This window comes from Hippocampus guttulatus, chromosome 12 (genome assembly GCF_054856545.1).
Source record: "Hippocampus guttulatus isolate MCC_2025c chromosome 12, RoL_Hgut_1.0, whole genome shotgun sequence".
NCBI lineage: Eukaryota > Metazoa > Chordata > Actinopteri > Syngnathiformes > Syngnathidae > Hippocampus > Hippocampus guttulatus.
The window spans coordinates 347,244-363,613 of record NC_141272.1 but is presented as its reverse complement, the minus strand read 5'-3'; the positions used below and the strand labels follow the sequence as shown (position 1 = coordinate 363,613).

The 16,370-nt window shown below is 47.2% G+C and overlaps 1 protein-coding gene across 4 annotated transcripts; it reads right to left on the bottom strand.

Annotated features, from left to right (window-relative positions):
* Positions 1-35: 35 nt before the first annotated feature.
* Positions 36-6,598, bottom strand: rnaset2l (ribonuclease T2, like). 4 transcript variants are annotated; one of them, XM_086124755.1, is made up of 9 exons: positions 5,851-6,590; positions 5,105-5,295; positions 2,895-2,962; positions 2,721-2,778; positions 2,591-2,658; positions 1,892-2,005; positions 1,768-1,816; positions 893-967; positions 36-437 (listed from the first exon to the last, which is right to left on the bottom strand). In XM_086124755.1, exons 2-9 carry the CDS (start codon positions 5,255-5,257, stop codon positions 282-284), a joined length of 741 nt encoding a protein of 246 aa, XP_085980881.1. In that variant the 5' UTR covers positions 5,258-5,295; positions 5,851-6,590; the 3' UTR covers positions 36-281. The 4 variants fall into 4 exon arrangements, 3 of the variants coding, with proteins under 3 accessions (XP_085980881.1, XP_085980880.1, XP_085980882.1); XM_086124754.1 differs by having other exon boundaries at positions 36-458; positions 5,851-6,587; XR_015102405.1 differs by having other exon boundaries at positions 376-458; positions 893-1,838; positions 5,851-6,598.
* Between the last annotated feature and the right edge of the window lie 9,772 nt (positions 6,599-16,370).

Sequence of the window (16,370 nt, the reverse complement as noted above, 5' to 3'; positions counted from 1 at the left end):
AAGGGCGAATCACGTGACTTGTCTTTCCAATCACGTAAGTGGTAAAAGTTGCCCTTTATTGAGACAAAAGTAGGCCAATGACGGAACGGAAAAATAGCAAGCGAATAAAGGGCGGGGGTGGGGGGGGGGGTGACGGGAGTGAGTTTGAAGGCCTCAGCTCTGGATGAATGGCATGAACGGGGGCCGATCGCAGCTTTTGATGCGAAATGTGATGAAATTGGAATGTTGAGTTAGCAGGTTGTGGCCACGTTTTAGCCACGACGATGTCGGGAGCCGAGAGGTCACCCGCAGGGCTGCAGCGGGCGCTCGTGGTTGATGGGCAAGAAGTAGAAGGTTCCCCGGGCCGGGCAGGGGTGGCCTTTGGAGGCCCCCGGCGCCCGGTCGGCGCCGGGGCCGTGGCAGCCGATGGTCAAGTTGCGAGACAGAAGGATCTTCACCTGAAACCAAACCTCGCGCTCCTGAAAGATGGGCTCTCTTCATTATTTACACTTACATTGAACATGAGCACACAAAACCAACTTGGAGGGGGGGGGGGGGGGGCGTTGAGAAAAAGTGCCCCAGTTTCTTGACTCAGTTTCAGAATTTGGCCTTTCTTTTGAAACGCAAAGGCTTTTAAATAGTTGATTTCACCACGCGTCCGTTTTCCCCAGCGCTTGTTCTGAGTGTGTCTCCGAAAATGTTCCGCCGGAGCCTTTGCCGGTTTCTCCGTCCAGGCCGGGACGATAACCAATTAATCAGCTCTCCTAAAATCATGACTCCTCAGTGACACCTTGCCCTCGGCGGAGGTCAAACGTGTGCAAATCCTCATGGGCTTCATTGACAGTAGATGGCGCAATGTGAAATCATCCAAAAAGCTTTCACTTGAATCACCAGAGAAGAAAGGGAAACTGACCTGGTCGTCTTTGACGCACTGAATCTCGCACTTGTCACCAACGAGAGGAAAAAGCACATCATGAACCTCAGCCAGCTGCACTCACACACACACACACACTTGTGTGTATCATTTCCTGTTTCAAGTTCCTTTTTTCCGAACAATCGAAAATGTTAGTTGTGGTGTTTTTGTTATTTACCGTCATACTACAGAAGCCGCTGAACTGTACTGTTGCCACACCAGGAAAAGAAAAAAATAGCACTCAAGCTACTTTAAGTGCGACTTTTTTTCTTTCCATTTTACGTTTGACAAAACAAAAGGAAGGAAGCCACTTCTTCCTGTTGAAATTACTCTCTGACATTTGTTTTTACCACCATGTTAAAGTGTGAAATTTATTCCATGAAGTTTATCCTGTTAAAAGGTGAAACGTATCATGGTAAAACTTGAAATTGAGACTTTTGGGATAGGCTGAAGTTTTTTTTCTTGACGTGGCCGCAATACGCTTGTGTGTTGGCGCCATGTGGCAAAAGGTTCTCGTTTCGTTGATTAATTGAAAGCGCCCTCTGCTGGCCCGGAATAGACTATGCTCTTAGCAATACTGTGTAGCGGCGCCGAACCCTCCACCGCCGCCATTTTGTTTGCTCGCAAATTCTCCTCCCCTTTATTTCAATAAACGATCCCCAAGGAGGTCAGTGGCAGAGCCTGGTCCTTACGTAAAACAAAAAAAGTTAGTGTTGTATATTCAGTTCAATGTTTGATGTCGGGCAATTTGTGTATATACACGAATCAAGTCGAGTTGACTTTTGCAGTCATGTCAGCAAAAGAAGCGAGCAAAACAAAATAGAAGTCACATCTGACCAAGTTTAAACACGGCAATGACGTCATCAAGCTGTTACCTTGTAAGTTCGATCGCAGGAAGGCCTGATCCCGCCCCCCTCCAGGACTCTGGGACACACACGCGCACGCACTTTGAGAAGACGTGTTGTCATAGTAAGTGTGAGTATGCGTGTGTGTTTTCACTTGTGCAGGTCGAAGTATTGTCGAAGTTTGAGGCAAGTCTGGAAGTATCTGAGCGGAGAATTCAGGCCTTCCACACACGCCGCGCACGCGCCGTGTTTCTCCCACTCGTCTCTCCTGGAACGAGCCGGCACGCACGCACACACACGCAGAGCGGCCTTTGTCAGGTTTTTATGTTGATTTTTTTTTATGGCGTTTGTAGCACGCGGCGGGCCACATCATTTTCATGGAATTGGATCAACATCCCGCTGGATTTCCTTTTAAAGAGCCACTTGTTTGAGAGTGTTTGGATCATCGGCGGTTGTTGTTTACATTCCAAAGGTCGGCGATGTTTCCCAAGCAAGCGCCGGCGACTCTTGAACAACATCTTGAGCATGTCGTGTCCCAGATGGAGTCGGACGATTCGCAAGACGCTGCGGCCATTTTGTCCCTTCGACTCGCGCGGTTGCGGTACGCCGGACGGAGCCGCGAGCTCAAGTCTGGACCGTGACGCACGTTTGTTCAAAAGTCACTCGGGGCCGCCCGGGTCGCGGAGGCTTCCCGTGTCAAACCGCCGAGTAGCGCGGCGGGGGGGGGGGGAGACCTTTCCAACGAGGGAAGCCGGCCTACCGGCGAGTCTCCGACCGCAGCGCGACAAACCACGCGTCCGGGCGGCGTGCCGGGCGTTGACCTATTGACCTCGCCGCTCTGACCGTCTCTCACCAGAAATGGAAGCCGGATCGACTTTTCAACAAAGACGGCCAGCGGTTTTCCAGCGCCTCCCGCAGCTCCTGCGCAACGGCCGGCGGTCAACCGGGCTCTGGCGAGATCATCCGCGTCGCGGGCCGCTCACCTGCACGTCGGAGAGGAACATGGGCCAGCACCTGCAGCATTCCCGCGCCTTCATCGGCCTGAAAACACAAAGCGCAACGCCGGCCGAGCGACAAACCGCTTTCCGTGACGTTCTTCGCAAAACGGGCGGCGAATCATCGGTCGCGTGCAAAACGGGGCGGCGCTTGTGCTTTACCACAGGCCGTGGATCATCCAGGTGTCGACGTGCTGGGGAATGTGGCAGAGAGAAGCGTTGTCTAAAGACTGGCCGGGGACGAGACGGGACAAAGACACAAAGAAACGGACACGGCGGCAAGGTCAGAAGCAAAAACAAGCAAAACTTCTTTTGCTAACATGGACACGGGCTCGCTCTCACTTGCTTTGGTGCTGCCATCCTCCTTCCTCCCTTCCTTCCTTCCTTCCTTTGATCCTTCTTTTCTTCCTTCCTTCAATCCTTCATTCCTTCCTTCCTTCTTTTCTTCCTTCCTTCCTTCCTTCCTTTCTTCTTTTCTTCCTCCCTTCCTTCCTTCCTTCCTTTGATCCTTCTTTTCTTCCTCCCTTCCTTCCACCCTTCCTTCCTCGCTTCCTTCCTTCCTTCAATCCTTCATTCCTTCCTTCCTTCTTTTCTTCCTCCCTTCCTTCCTTCCTTCCTTTCTTCTTTTCTTCCTCCCTTCCTTCCTTCCTTCCTTTCTTCTTTTCTTCCTCCCTTCCACCCTTCCTTCCTTCCTTCAATCCTTCATTCCTTCCTTCCTTCTTTTCTTCCTCCCTTCCTTCCTTCCTTCCTCCCTCCCTCCCTCCCTTCCTTCCTTCCTTCCTTCCTTCCCCCCTTCCTTCCTCCCTCCCTCCCTACCTTCCTTCCTCCCTTCCTCCCTTCCTCCCTTCCTCCCTTCCTTCCTTCCTTTCTTCCTTCCTTCCCTCCTTCCTTCCTTCTTTTCTTCCTCCCTTTCTTCCTTCCTTCCTTCCTTTCTTCTTTTCTTCCTCCCTTCCTCCCTTCCTTCCTCGCTTCCTTCCTTCCTTCAATCCTTCATTCCTCTCTTCCTTCCTTCCTTCCTTCCTTCCTCCCTTCCTTTCTTCCTTCCTTCCTTCCTTCCTTCCTTTCTTCTTTTCTTCCTCCCTTCCACCCTTCCTTCCTCGCTTCCTTCCTTCCTTCAATCCTTCATTCCTTCCTTCCTTCTTTCCTTTCTTCTTTTCTTCCTCCCTTCCACCCTTCCTTCCTCGCTTCCTTCAATCCTTCATTCCTTCCTTCCTTCTTTTCTTCCTCCCTTCCTTCCTTCCTTCCTTCCTTCCTTCCTCCCTCCCTTCCTTCCTTCCTTCCTTCCTTCCTTCCCCCCTTCCTTCCTCCCATCCTTCCTTCCTCCCTCCCTCCCTCCCTCCCTTCCTACCTTCCTTCCTCCCTTCCTCCCTTCCTTCCTTCCTCCCTTCCTTCCTTCCTTCCTTCCTGCCTTCCTTCCCTCCTTCCTTCCTTCCTTCTTTTCTTCCTCCCTTCCTTCCATCCTTCCTTCCTACCTTCCTTCCTTCCTTCCTTTCTTCTTTTCTTCCTTCCTTCCTTCTTTTCTTCCTCCCTTCCTTCCATCCTTCCTTCCTCCCTTCCTTCCTTCCTTCCTTTCTTCTTTTCTTCCTCCCTTCCTCCCTTCCTTCCTCGCTTCCTTCCTTCCTTCAATCCTTCATTCCTCCCTTCCTCCCTTCCTTTCTTCCTTCCTTCCTCCCTTCCTTCCTTCCTTCCTCCCTTCCTTTCTTCCTTCCTTCCTCCCTTCCTTCCTTCCTTCCTTTCTTCTTTTCTTCCTCCCTTCCACCCTTCCTTCCTCGCTTCCTTCCTTCCTTCTTTTCTTCCTCCCTTCCTTCCTTCCTCCCTCCCTCCCTCCCTTCCTTTCTTCCTTCCTTCCATCCTTCCTTCTTTTCTTCCTCCCTTCCTTCCTTCACTACCTCCCCAACGTCCTGACTTCCTCCTCTTTCTTCACGACCTCTTGACTTTGAATGCAGCTAAGCTTTTTCCCTTGTTGAGGAAAAGCAAATGCATCTGGCCTTCCTTTCCTTCTGCTGCTTTCCTCCCAACTTGCTTCCGTTCCTCACATGTGCCTTGTTTGATTCTTACAGCGCCTCTTTTTCTCTCCTCAAAGCGTTCTCCCTTCATGACCTCCCCGCTCCTTCTTTCATTTTAGTTTCCTTCCTTCTTCGATGGTGCGCACGCACCAAACCTGCTCCCTTCCTTCCACCTTCATGACTTCTCTTCCATCTGGATTGCCTTTCACCACTTCACCAACTTGACTTCCTGTTTCCTGTCATTGTCGGTGGAGCGACACGTAAATGCCCACTTTCCTCGGCTCGCGTCTCCCTCACGAGGGGGAACAGCGAACGAAAGGAGCGCGCGACTCGACGGCCGATGCCGACGCCGATGTCGAAGGTCACCTGGCAGAAGCCTCCGGGCCACTGCAGCGTGAAGATGGCGCACGTCCAGCTGCAAAAGGCCTCGTCGGCGTCCCCTCGCTCGTATTCGCCGTGGCCGTACGCGGCGGCCGCGGCGCACAGCACGGCCAGCAGGGGCGGCAAGCGGCGCCGCATCTTCACCGTCCCGAACGCTCTGAAATGGCTGCAAATCCCTTTCGAAAGATTGCGCAAAACACAACAGCGTCATCGGACGGAACGTCAAGAAGGAAGCAGAATGCGCGGCGTGATTTCACGCTTCGATCGGATACGTGGGCGCTCCTCGCGCAGGGCCTGCCCCGGCCGCCAGGGGGCGGTATAACCGTCATGCGGGCGCAGACCAAGAAGAACAGACTCCTCCCGCCGAGGATGCGCGGCTCCCTTCTATTCGCAATTGATCACGCGTCGTTTCATTTAACACGAAGAAGCCACGCCGGCAAGGTTTCGGCGGCGGCGCGCGCCGGCTCGTTCGCGGCGGAAAGAAAGATTTCTTTGCATTGACGGATTATTTGGCCTCGGTCGTTGGAGCGTTTGAATTTTAGCCACCGAAACCAGGCCGCTCTTTTTGTTTCTTTGGAATGAATCGCCATTGCCACCGATTTGGGTGAGCGCGGAAGGGGCGGAGTCTGTTCTTCCGCTCGCTGGCGTTATTTCGGGGCGCCACGCTCGGTCGCCGCCAACGCCAGCGTGACCGTTTTGCGCTCAAAAGCATCCCAACACCGAGTAGTCACCGAGTACTTGCGCGCTCTCCTTCCCCAAGGCGGACGCGGCCGAAGTCCGTTTGCGGCTCCGCTGGCTACAAAGGTGGCGGCTGCGCTTTCACGCCGTCTCGCTTTGCCGGCGCAAAAAGAGAAGTGAAGCTTTGATGAGGGGAAGCCAAAAGCTGCGACGGCTTGTTCCCGCTTGTCAGCCGGCCCACTTTGCTCGCGAACGTAGATGTGAAAAGTCGACCCGCCCCGCCTGTGCGGCAACTCCACGGAACAGCAAGCGACAGGGCCGCCTTCTGAGAACGGAGCCGTCCCGCCCTCGCTGCGGAGCGACACCAAAACGCTGCAATCGGAGAATCGGCGTTGATCGAAAGGCGCGCCGGGACTCATTCCACAGATTCCAGCAAAGTTCAAATGCGGCGAGCGGGGAAGGGAGACGGCAGCGGTCCCGGGCCAAAGGCTGCGGCGGGCGTGCGCTTCCCGTTTGAGCGCGCCGCCGGTGTTGGCGCTTTGCCGACGCGGGGCGACCGATGGCGCAATGACGATCGGTCGCCCCTCCGGTATCCGCTGGTCTCGAACGGCGAGCTTGAGGTTCACCGCCGCTCGGATTCTTTCTGGCTCAGCTCGCTCGCGCTCGGGTGGCAAAAGCGCGTGAAAAAGAAAACAACCAGCCCGCCGTGCTTTTGTCCCAAACTCAAAAAGGACAACGCTCCGTCGGTTGAGGGACGGGCGCGCAAGAGTGCCGGCGGCCGCTAGAGGGCGACAGGTGCGCGTACGCCCATTTTCCAGCGGTGGTGCCGGGGGCGGGTGGGGATGTCGTAAGAACAACCCGCTGCACCGGCACCACCCGCGGAACATTCCGGCTAAGCGGCGGAGCGTGGCGAGCTTGTTCGCCGCTCGCCACTTCCGTGCACGTCCCCGAAAGCCAAAGTGGGGCGAGAACTCGATTGGTCACACGACGGCTCCGCGCTAACGCTAACGGCTCCCGCTCGCGTTTGTCATTCGGATGGATTTCCCCCAAGGCCAACGACTGGAAGTCGCCTCGCGGGTTTGGGCTTTCAACAAAGGCCGAGGGTGCCACGGGGGGGGTTAGAGGAAGTGTCAAACTCGGGGCGGGGTTTCAAATGTTTTCCCCAACTTTCTTGTCATAACTTGGTGGGACATCAGCCTTTTTTTTGTCCCCCCCCCTCCCCCAGTGCTCCTTCTTTTGGCACGGCACGTTGTTGTTTTCATTCAGTGGGCCGACGCGCGCCGGCAGGAACGTTGGCCACGGCTGAGCGCTTGCCAGCAGGAAGCGACTCGTCGATGACCTTTGACCTGCCCTCGGCCACCCCCCCCGTCACGTCCGGAAGTCTCGCGCGAGTACGTCGTGTGGGTCTGCGTGTCGCTGAACGCGACGGAGGGGCGGCGCCCGCAGGTGCGGACGGGGGACGTTCTGTTATTGTCATCACGGCCTCGGCGGCGGCGCTTTGCCCCCGTGACCGTCACGCCGGCTCTCGGTCCGCGCGCGGTTCCCACCGAGGCTGAGGTCAAAGGTCGGCGGGAGGCAGATGCAAAGAGGAAGCCGGCGGGAATGAGGAGGAAGGAGGGCCACGAGAAAAACAAACTCACAAGAAGCGGGAGCGCAGGCTCGAGGCCCGGCGCGCGCTTGCCGTCGCTCTCCTTTTGGCGCGAGCAAAACGAGTCCAAAATTCGCGTGGTCAGTCATCAAAACGAAACCCCATGTGCAAAATGTCGATTGCGAGCTTGCGGCGCGCCTTGTCAAACCATTCGGGCCAAACACAAAGTCTGGAGCGACTTCAAAGTAGTTTGGCTTCGATAGAGCGCCGAGAAATCACCGAGGTGATCGCGATCCGTGTCTGTGGGTGAATTCAGGCCATGACCGACTCGCGACGTGACGAACGCTCGTCGGAGCAGATTTGCTCCACGGGCGTGGGCGACGATCGCAAGAATCCCAAGAAGGAGATCTCCGCTTGCCGAGCCCTTATTTGGCATGCGAGCATCCGGCCCGACTTTGGAAAGCGGTGAGCTCCGATGCTAACATGCTAACAGCCGAGGTGCTAACGTGAGGCCGGCGACAAAGCGGCTCGGCCTCGAAAAGTGCCACCGCGTGGCCATTTCACATTCTCTGGGAGACAAAAAAAAACCACAACCACCAAGGCCAAGACAAAGACCGGAAGCGTGGCAGCAAAAGGAGATGAGCGCACACATTTGTCTGTTTGCATATGGAAGTCAAGAATCTCACATACACACACACGCACGCTTGACTGTGAGCAGACAAGCTGGGAAAAAGTTTGGGTGTGGGTTAAAGGTCGCGGAGGGTGACGAAGTGATGACAGCTGCTTGAGCGTCTCTTTTATGGCTGTGTGTGTGTGTGAGTGTGTGTGTTCTCCTTTCATGTGCACTTCCTCCTCCTCACGTGTGAGATGTCCATCACGTTTTTATGGCGGAGCACAACATTCTCACGCTCAGCCGCCGGCTGCGCCAGGGCCGAAGAAGAAGAAGGCAGAGGAAAAGCAAAGAAAGGTCAAAGCGCCAACGACCAACTTTCGGCCATCTCATCCATGGGGCCGTTTCGTGACCCGGCATTCGTTGTACGCGGAAAAAATGCTGCGATCCGGTGACGAATGTTTCGGCAAAAGGACCGACTGGAAAGTGCATCTTTTCATGGGACAGCGCGCGGCCACCCGGGTTGGCCGCTTCCGGCTTTCAAGCGGGAAGTCGAGAGGACGCGCACGCAAACCGAGCTCGCGGCAAAGCGCCTCCGCGCAAAGCAGCCGTTGAGCCAAAATGGCCCCGCCGCCAGCCACCGCTCGACTCAGTCAACATATGGTATATGTTATGTATATATAGTAAGCAATTTTTTACAGCCAAAAAAGACGACCGTGTATAGTAAGCCGTTTTTTACAGCCAAAATAAATGACCATGTATAGCAAGGCGTTTTTAGCCGAAAAAAACGACCATGTATAGTAAGGCGTTTTTTGGCCGAAAAAAACGACCATGTATAGTAAAGCGTTTTTAGCTGAAAAAAACGTCCATGTATAGTAAGGCGTTTTTAGCCGAAAAAAACGACCATGTATAGTAAGGCGTTTTTTGGCCCAAAAAAACGACCATGTATAGTAAGGCGTTTTTTGCCGAAAAAAACAACCATGTATAGTAAGGCGTTTTTAGACCAAAAAAACGACCATGTATAGTAAGGCGTTTTTAGACGAAAAAAAACGACCATGTATAGTACGCCGTTTTTAGCCGAAAAAAACGACCATGTATAGTAAGGCGTTTTTCGCCGAAAAAAACGACCATGTATAGTAAGGCGTTTTTAGACGAAAAAAACGACCATGTATAGTAAGGCGTTTTTAGACGAAAAAACAACCATGTATAGTAAAGCGATTTTAGCCGAAAAAACCAACCATATATAGTAAGGCGTTTTTAGCCGAAAAAAAACCCGACCATGTATAGTAAGGCGTTTTTAGCCGAAAAACCCCCACCATGTATAGTAAGGCGTTTTTCGCCGAAAAAAATGACCATGTATAGTAAAGCGATTTTAGCCGAAAAAAACAACCATGTATAGTAAGGCGTTTTTAGCCGAAAAAAACCCGACCATGTATAGTAAGGCGTTTTTAGCCGAAAAAAAATGACCATGTATAGTAAGGCGTTTTTTGCGGAAAAAAACAACCATGTATAGTAAGGCAATTTTAGCCGAAAAAAACAACCATGTATAGTAAGGCGTTTTTAGCCGAAAAAAACGACCATGTATAGTAAGGCGTTTTTAGCCGAAAAAAACGACATAGTATAGTAAGGCGTTTTTCGCCGAAAAAAACGACCATGTATAGTAAGGCGTTTTTCGCCGAAAAAAACGACCATGTATAGTAAGGCGTTTTCAGCCGAAAAAACCCGACCATGTATAGTAAGGCGTTTTTAGCCGAAAAAAACGACCATGTATAGTAAGGCGTTTTTAGACGAAAAAAAATGACCATGTATAGTAAGGCGTTTTTTGCCGAAAAAAAAGACATAGTATAGTAAGGCGTTTTTTGCCCGAAAAAAAACGACATGGTATAGTAAGGCGTTTTTAGCCGAAAAAAACGACATAGTATAGTAAGGCGTTTTTAGCCAAAAAAAACGACATAGTATAGTAAGGCATTTTTAGCCGATAAAAACGACATAGTATAGTAAGGCGTTTTTAGCCGAAAAAAACGGCATAGTATAGTAAGGCGTTTTTAGCCGGAAAAAACGACATAGTATAGTAAGGCGTTTTTAGCCGAAAAAAACGATATAGTATAGTAAGGCGTTTTTTGCCCGAAAAAAACGACATAGTAATATAGTAAGCCGTTTTTAGCCGAAAAAAACGACATAGTATAGTAAGGCGTTTTTAGCCAGAAAAAACGACATAGTATAGTAAGGCGTTTTTAGCCGAAAAAAACGACATAGTATAGTAAGGCGTTTTTTGCCCGAAAAAAACGACATAGTATAATAAGGCGTTTTTAGCCCGAAAAAACCAGCATAGTATAGTAAGGCGTTTTTAGCCGAAAAAAACGACATAGTATAGCAAGGCGTTTTTAGTCGAAAAAAAAGACATAGTATAGGAAGGCGTTTTTTAACCGAAAAAAGACGACATAGTATAATACGGCGTTTTTAGCTCGAAAAAAACGACATAGGTAAGGCGTTTTTTGCCCGAAAAAAACGAAATAGTATAATAAGGCGTTTTTAGACCGAAAAAAACGGCATAGTATAATAAGGCGTTTTTAGCCGAAAAAAACGACATAGTAATATAGTAAGCCGTTTTTAGCTCGAAAAAAACGACATAGTATAGTAAGGCGTTTTTAGCTCGAAAAAAAACGACATAGTATAGTAAGGCGTTTTTAGCCGGAAAAAACGACATAGTATAGTAAGGCGTTTTTAGCCCAAAAAAAACGACATAGTATAGTAAGGCGTTTTTAGCTGAAAAAAACGACATAGTATAGTAAGGCGTTTTTAGCACGAAAAAAACGACATAGTATAGTAAGGCGTTTTTAGCCGGAAAAAACGACATAGTATAGTAAGGCGTTTTTAGCCGAAAAAAACGACATAGTATAGTAAGGCGTTTTTAGCTTGAAAAAAACGACATAGTATAGTAAGGCGTTTTTAGCCGAAAAAAACGACATAGATATAGTAAGGCGTTTTTAGCACGAAAAAAAAACGGCATAGTATAGTAAGGCGTTTTTAGCCCGAAAAAAAACGACATAGTATAGTAAGGCGTTTTTAGCCGAAAAAAACGACATTGTATAGTAAGGCGTTTTTAGCCGAAAAAAACGACATAGTATAGGAAGGCGTTTTTTAACCGAAAAAAACGACATAGTATAATACGGCGTTTTTAGCTCGAAAAAAACGACATAGGTAAGGCGTTTTTTGCCCGAAAAAAAACGACATAGTATAATAAGGCGTTTTTAGCCGAAAAAAACGACATAGTATAGGAAGGCGTTTTTAGCCAGAAAAAAACCGACATGGTATAGTAAGGCGTTTTTAGCCGAAAAAAACGACATAGTATAATAAGGCGTTTTTACCCCCAAAAAAACAACATAGTATAGTAAGGCGTTTTTAGCCGAAAAAAACGACATAGTATAGTAAGGCGTTTTTAGCACGAAAAAAACCGACATAGTATAGTAAGGCGTTTTTAGCCGAAAAAAACGACATAGTATAGTAAGGCTTTTTTAGCAGAAAAAAACGACATAGTATAGTACGGCGTTTTTAGCCCGAAAAAAAATGACATAGTATAGTAAGGCGTTTTTCTAGCCAAAAAAAACGACCATGTATAGTGAGGCGTTTTTAGCACGAAAAAAACGACATAGTATAATAAGGCGTTTTTAGCACGAAAAAAACGACATAGTATACTAAGCCGTTTTTAGCATGAAAAAAACGACATAGTATACTAAGCCGTTTTTTGCCCGAAAAAAACGACAGTATAATAAGGCGTTTTTAGCCCGAAAAAAACGACCATGTATATAGTAAGGCGTTTTTAGCCCAAAAAAACGACCATGTATAGTAAGGCTTCTTTAGCCGAAAAAAACGACCATGTATAGTAAGGCGTTTTTAGCCCAAAAAAACGACCATGTATAGTAAGGCGTTTAACCCGAAAAAAACGACCATGTATAGTAAGGCGTTTTTAGACGAAAAAAACGACCATGTATAGTAAGGCGTTTTTAGCCCAAAAAAACCGACCATGTATAGTAATGCGTTTTTAGACAAAAAAAACGACCATGTATAGTAAGGCGTTTTTAGCCGAAAAAACGACCATGTATAGTAAGGCGTTTTTAGCCCAAAAAAACGACCATGTATAGTAAGGCTTCTTTAGCCGAAAAAAACGACCATGTATAGTAAGGCGTTTTTAGCCCAAAAAAACGACCATGTATAGTAAGGCGTTTAACCCGAAAAAAACGACCATGTATAGTAAGGCGTTTTTAGACGAAAAAAACGACCATGTATAGTAAGGCGTTTTTAGCCCAAAAAAACCGACCATGTATAGTAATGCGTTTTTAGCCGAAAAAACGACCATGTATAGTAAGGCGTTTTAACCCGAAAAAAAACGACCATGTATAGTAAGGCGTTTTTAGACAAAAAAAACGACCATGTATACTAAGCCGTTTTTAGCACGAAAAAAACGACATAGTATACTAAGCCGTTTTTTGCACGAAAAAAACGACATAGTATACTAAGCCGTTTTTAGCACGAAAAAAACGACATAGTATACTAAGCCGTTTTTTGCCCGAAAAAAACGACAGTATAATAAGGCGTTTTTAGCCCGAAAAAAACGACATAGTATAATAAGGCGTTTTTAGCCCGAAAAAAACGACCATGTATAGTAAGGCGTTTTTAGCCCAAAAAAACGACCATGTATAGTAAGGCTTCTTTAGCCAAAAAAACGACCATGTAAAGTAAGGCGTTTTTTTAAGGCTAAAAACGCCTTACTATACATGGTCGTTTTTTTGGGCTAGAAAAACGCCTTACTATACATGGTCATTTTTTCGGCTAAAAACGCCTTACTATACATGGTCGTTTTTTTCGGCTAAAAACGCCTTACTATACATGATCGTTTTTTTCGGCTAAAAAAGCCTTACTATACATGGTCGTTTTTTTCGGCTAATGAAGCCTTACTATACATGGTCGTTTTTTTTGTCTAAAAACGCCTTACTATACATGGTCGTTTTTTTGGGCTAAAAACGCCTTCCTATACATGGTCGTTTTTTTGGGCTAAAAACGCCTTACTATACATGGTCGTTTTTTTCGGGTTAAAACGCCTTACTATACATGGTCGTTTTTTTCGGGTAAAAACGCCTTACTATACATGGTCGTTTTTTTTGTCTAAAAACGCCTTACTATACATGGTCGTTTTTTTCGGCTAAAAACGCCTTACTATACATGGGCGTTTTTTTCGGCTAAAAACGCCTTACTATACATGGTCGTTTTTTTCGGCTAAAAACGCCTTAATATACGATGTCGTTTTTTTCGGGCTAAAAACGCCTTACTATACATGGTCGTATTTTCGGCTAAAAACGCCTTACTATACATGGTCGTTTTTTTCGGCTAAAAACGCCTTACTCATGGTCGTTTTTTTGGGCTAAAAACGCCTTACTATACATGGTCGTTTTTTTTCGGCTAGAAACGCCTTACTATACATGGTCGTTTTTTTCGGCTAAAAACGCCTTACTATACATGGTCGTTTTTTTGGGCTAAAAACGGCTTACTATACATGGTCGTTTGTTTTCGGCTAAAAACGCCTTACTATACATGGTCGTTTTTTTTGTCTAAAAACGCATTACTATACATGGTCGTTTTTTTCGGCTAAAAACGCCTTACTATACATGGTCGTTTTTTTTCGTCTAAAAACGCCTTACTATACATGGTCGTTTTTTTCGGGTTAGAACGCCTTACTATACATGGTCGTTTTTTTGGGCTAAAAATGCCTTACTATACATGGTCGTTTTTTTGGTCTAAAAACGCCTTACTATACATGGTCGTTTTTTTCGGCTAAAGACGCCTTACTATACATGGTCGTTTTTTTCGGCTAAAAACGCCTTACTATACATGGTCGTTTTTTTGGGCTAAAAACGCCTTACTATACATGGTCGTTTTTTTTGTCTAAAAACGCCTTACTATACATGGTCGTTTTTTTCGGCTAAAGACGCCTTGCTATACATGGTCGTTTTTTTGGGCTAAAAACGCCTTACTATACATGGTCGTTTTTTTGGGCTAAAAACGCCTTACTATACATGGTCGTTTTTTTGGGCTAAAAACGCCTTACTATACATGGTCGTTTTTTTGGGCTAAAAACGCCTTACTATACATGGTCGTTTTTTTGGGCTAAAAACGCCTTACTATACATGGTCGTTTTTTTCCACTAAAGAAGCCTTACTATACACGGTCGTTTTTTTTGTCTAAAAACGCCTTACTATACATGGTCGTTGTTTTGTCTAAAAACGCCTTACTATACATGGGCGTTTTTTTCGGCTAAAAACGCCTTACTATACATGATCGTTTTTTTGTCTAAAAACGCCTTACTATACATGGGCGTTTTTTTCGGCTAAAAACGCCTTACTATACATGATCGTTTTTTTTCGGCTAAAAACGGCTTACTATACATGGTCGTTTTTTTCGGCTAAAAACGCCATGGTCGTTTTTTTCGGCTAAAAACGCCTTAATATACGATGTCGTTTTTTTCGGGCTAAAAACGCCTTACTATACATGGTCGTATTTTCGGCTAAAAACGCCTTACTATACATGGTTGTTTTTTTCGGCTAAAAACGCCTTAATATACATGGTCGTTTTTTTGGGCTAAAAACGCCTTACTATACATGGTCGTTTTTTTTCGGGTTAAAACGCCTTACTATACATGGTCGGTTTTTTTGGGCTAAAAACGCCTTACTATACATGGTCGTTTTTTTGTCTAAAAACGCCTTACTATACATGGTCGTTTTTTTCGGGTTAAAACGCCTTACTATACATGGTCGTTTTTTTGGGCTAAAAACGCCTTACTATACATGGTCGTTTTTTTTGTCTAAAAACGCCTTACTATACATGGTCGTTTTTTTCGGCTAAAGACGCCTTACTATACATGGTCGTTTTTTTGGGCTAAAGACGCCTTACTATACATGGTCGTTTTTTTCGGCTAAAAACGCCTTACTATACATGGTCGTTTTTTTCGGCTAAAAACGCCTTACTATACATATATACATCGTCGTTTTTTTTGGGCTAAAAACGGCTTCCTATACATTGTCGTTTTTTTCAGCTAAAAACGCCTTACTATCCATGGTCGTTTTTTTTCGGCTAAAAACGCCTTACTATACATGGTCGTTTTTTTCGGCTAAAAACGCCTTACTATACATGGTCGTTTTTTTGGGCTAAAAACGGCTTACTATACATGGTCGTTTTTTTGGGCTAAAAACGCCTTACTATCCTTACTATACATGGTCGTTTGTTTTCGGCTAAAAACGCCTTACTATACATGGTCGTTTTTTTTTGTCTAAAAACGCATTACTATACATGGTCGTTTTTTTCGGCTAAAAACGCCTTACTATACATGGTCGTTTTTTTCGTCTAAAAACGCCTTACTATACATGGTCGTTTTTTTCGGGTTAAAACGCCTTACTATACATGGTCGTTTTTTTGGGCTAAAAACGCCTTACTATACATGGTCGTTTTTTTTGTCTAAAAACGCCTTACTATACATGGTCGTTTTTTTCGGCTAAAGACGCCTTACTATACATGGTCGTTTTTTTGGGCTAAAAACGCCTTACTATACATGGTCGTTTTTTTGGGCTAAAAACGCCTTACTATACATGGTCGTTTTTTTGGGCTAAAAACGCCTTACTATCCTTACTATACATGGTCGTTTGTTTTCTGCTAAAAACGCCTTACTAGTGGGGATAGTCCTCCTCTGCAGTAGTGTGCCCTCTACGACGGCTGTTAGACACATAGGAGAAGATTTATTTGTCATCGTGTGAAATAAAGTGAAAATGATCAAAAGCACAACCGATATCGGCACCGGCTATCGGTGAGTACTCAAACGGTGACTTTGTATTGGTATCCGTTCGAAAGTTCGCATTCCGACTCAGGATTTTGGTTTCAACTTTCAAGCCAGGGTTGCGTTTTTGTCCAGGCACAGTTCCGTGCAGGACCGCCTCATCTCGTGACCGGCGAGCTCGGCGTTTGTTGCCGTCCCAGGAAGTCGCTCGGCACACTCTCAACGGCGGCGTTCAAACTTCCTGCGTGCAAACGGCTTCCCGCTTTGCGAACGTTGACGGAGTCGAGCGGTGGCTGGCGGCGGGGCCATTTTGGCTCAACGGCTGCTTTGCGCGGAGGCGCTTTGCCGCGAGCTCGGTTTGCGTGCGCGTCCTCTCGACTTCCCGCTTGAAAGCCGGAAGCGGCCAACCCGGGTGGCCGCGCGCTGTCCCATGAAAAGATGCACTTTCCAGTCGGTCCTTTGGCCGAAACAATCGTCACCGGATCGCAGCATTTTTGGCGTGTACATCGAGTGCCGGGTCACGAAACGGCCCCATTTCAAAGGAAAGAGACAC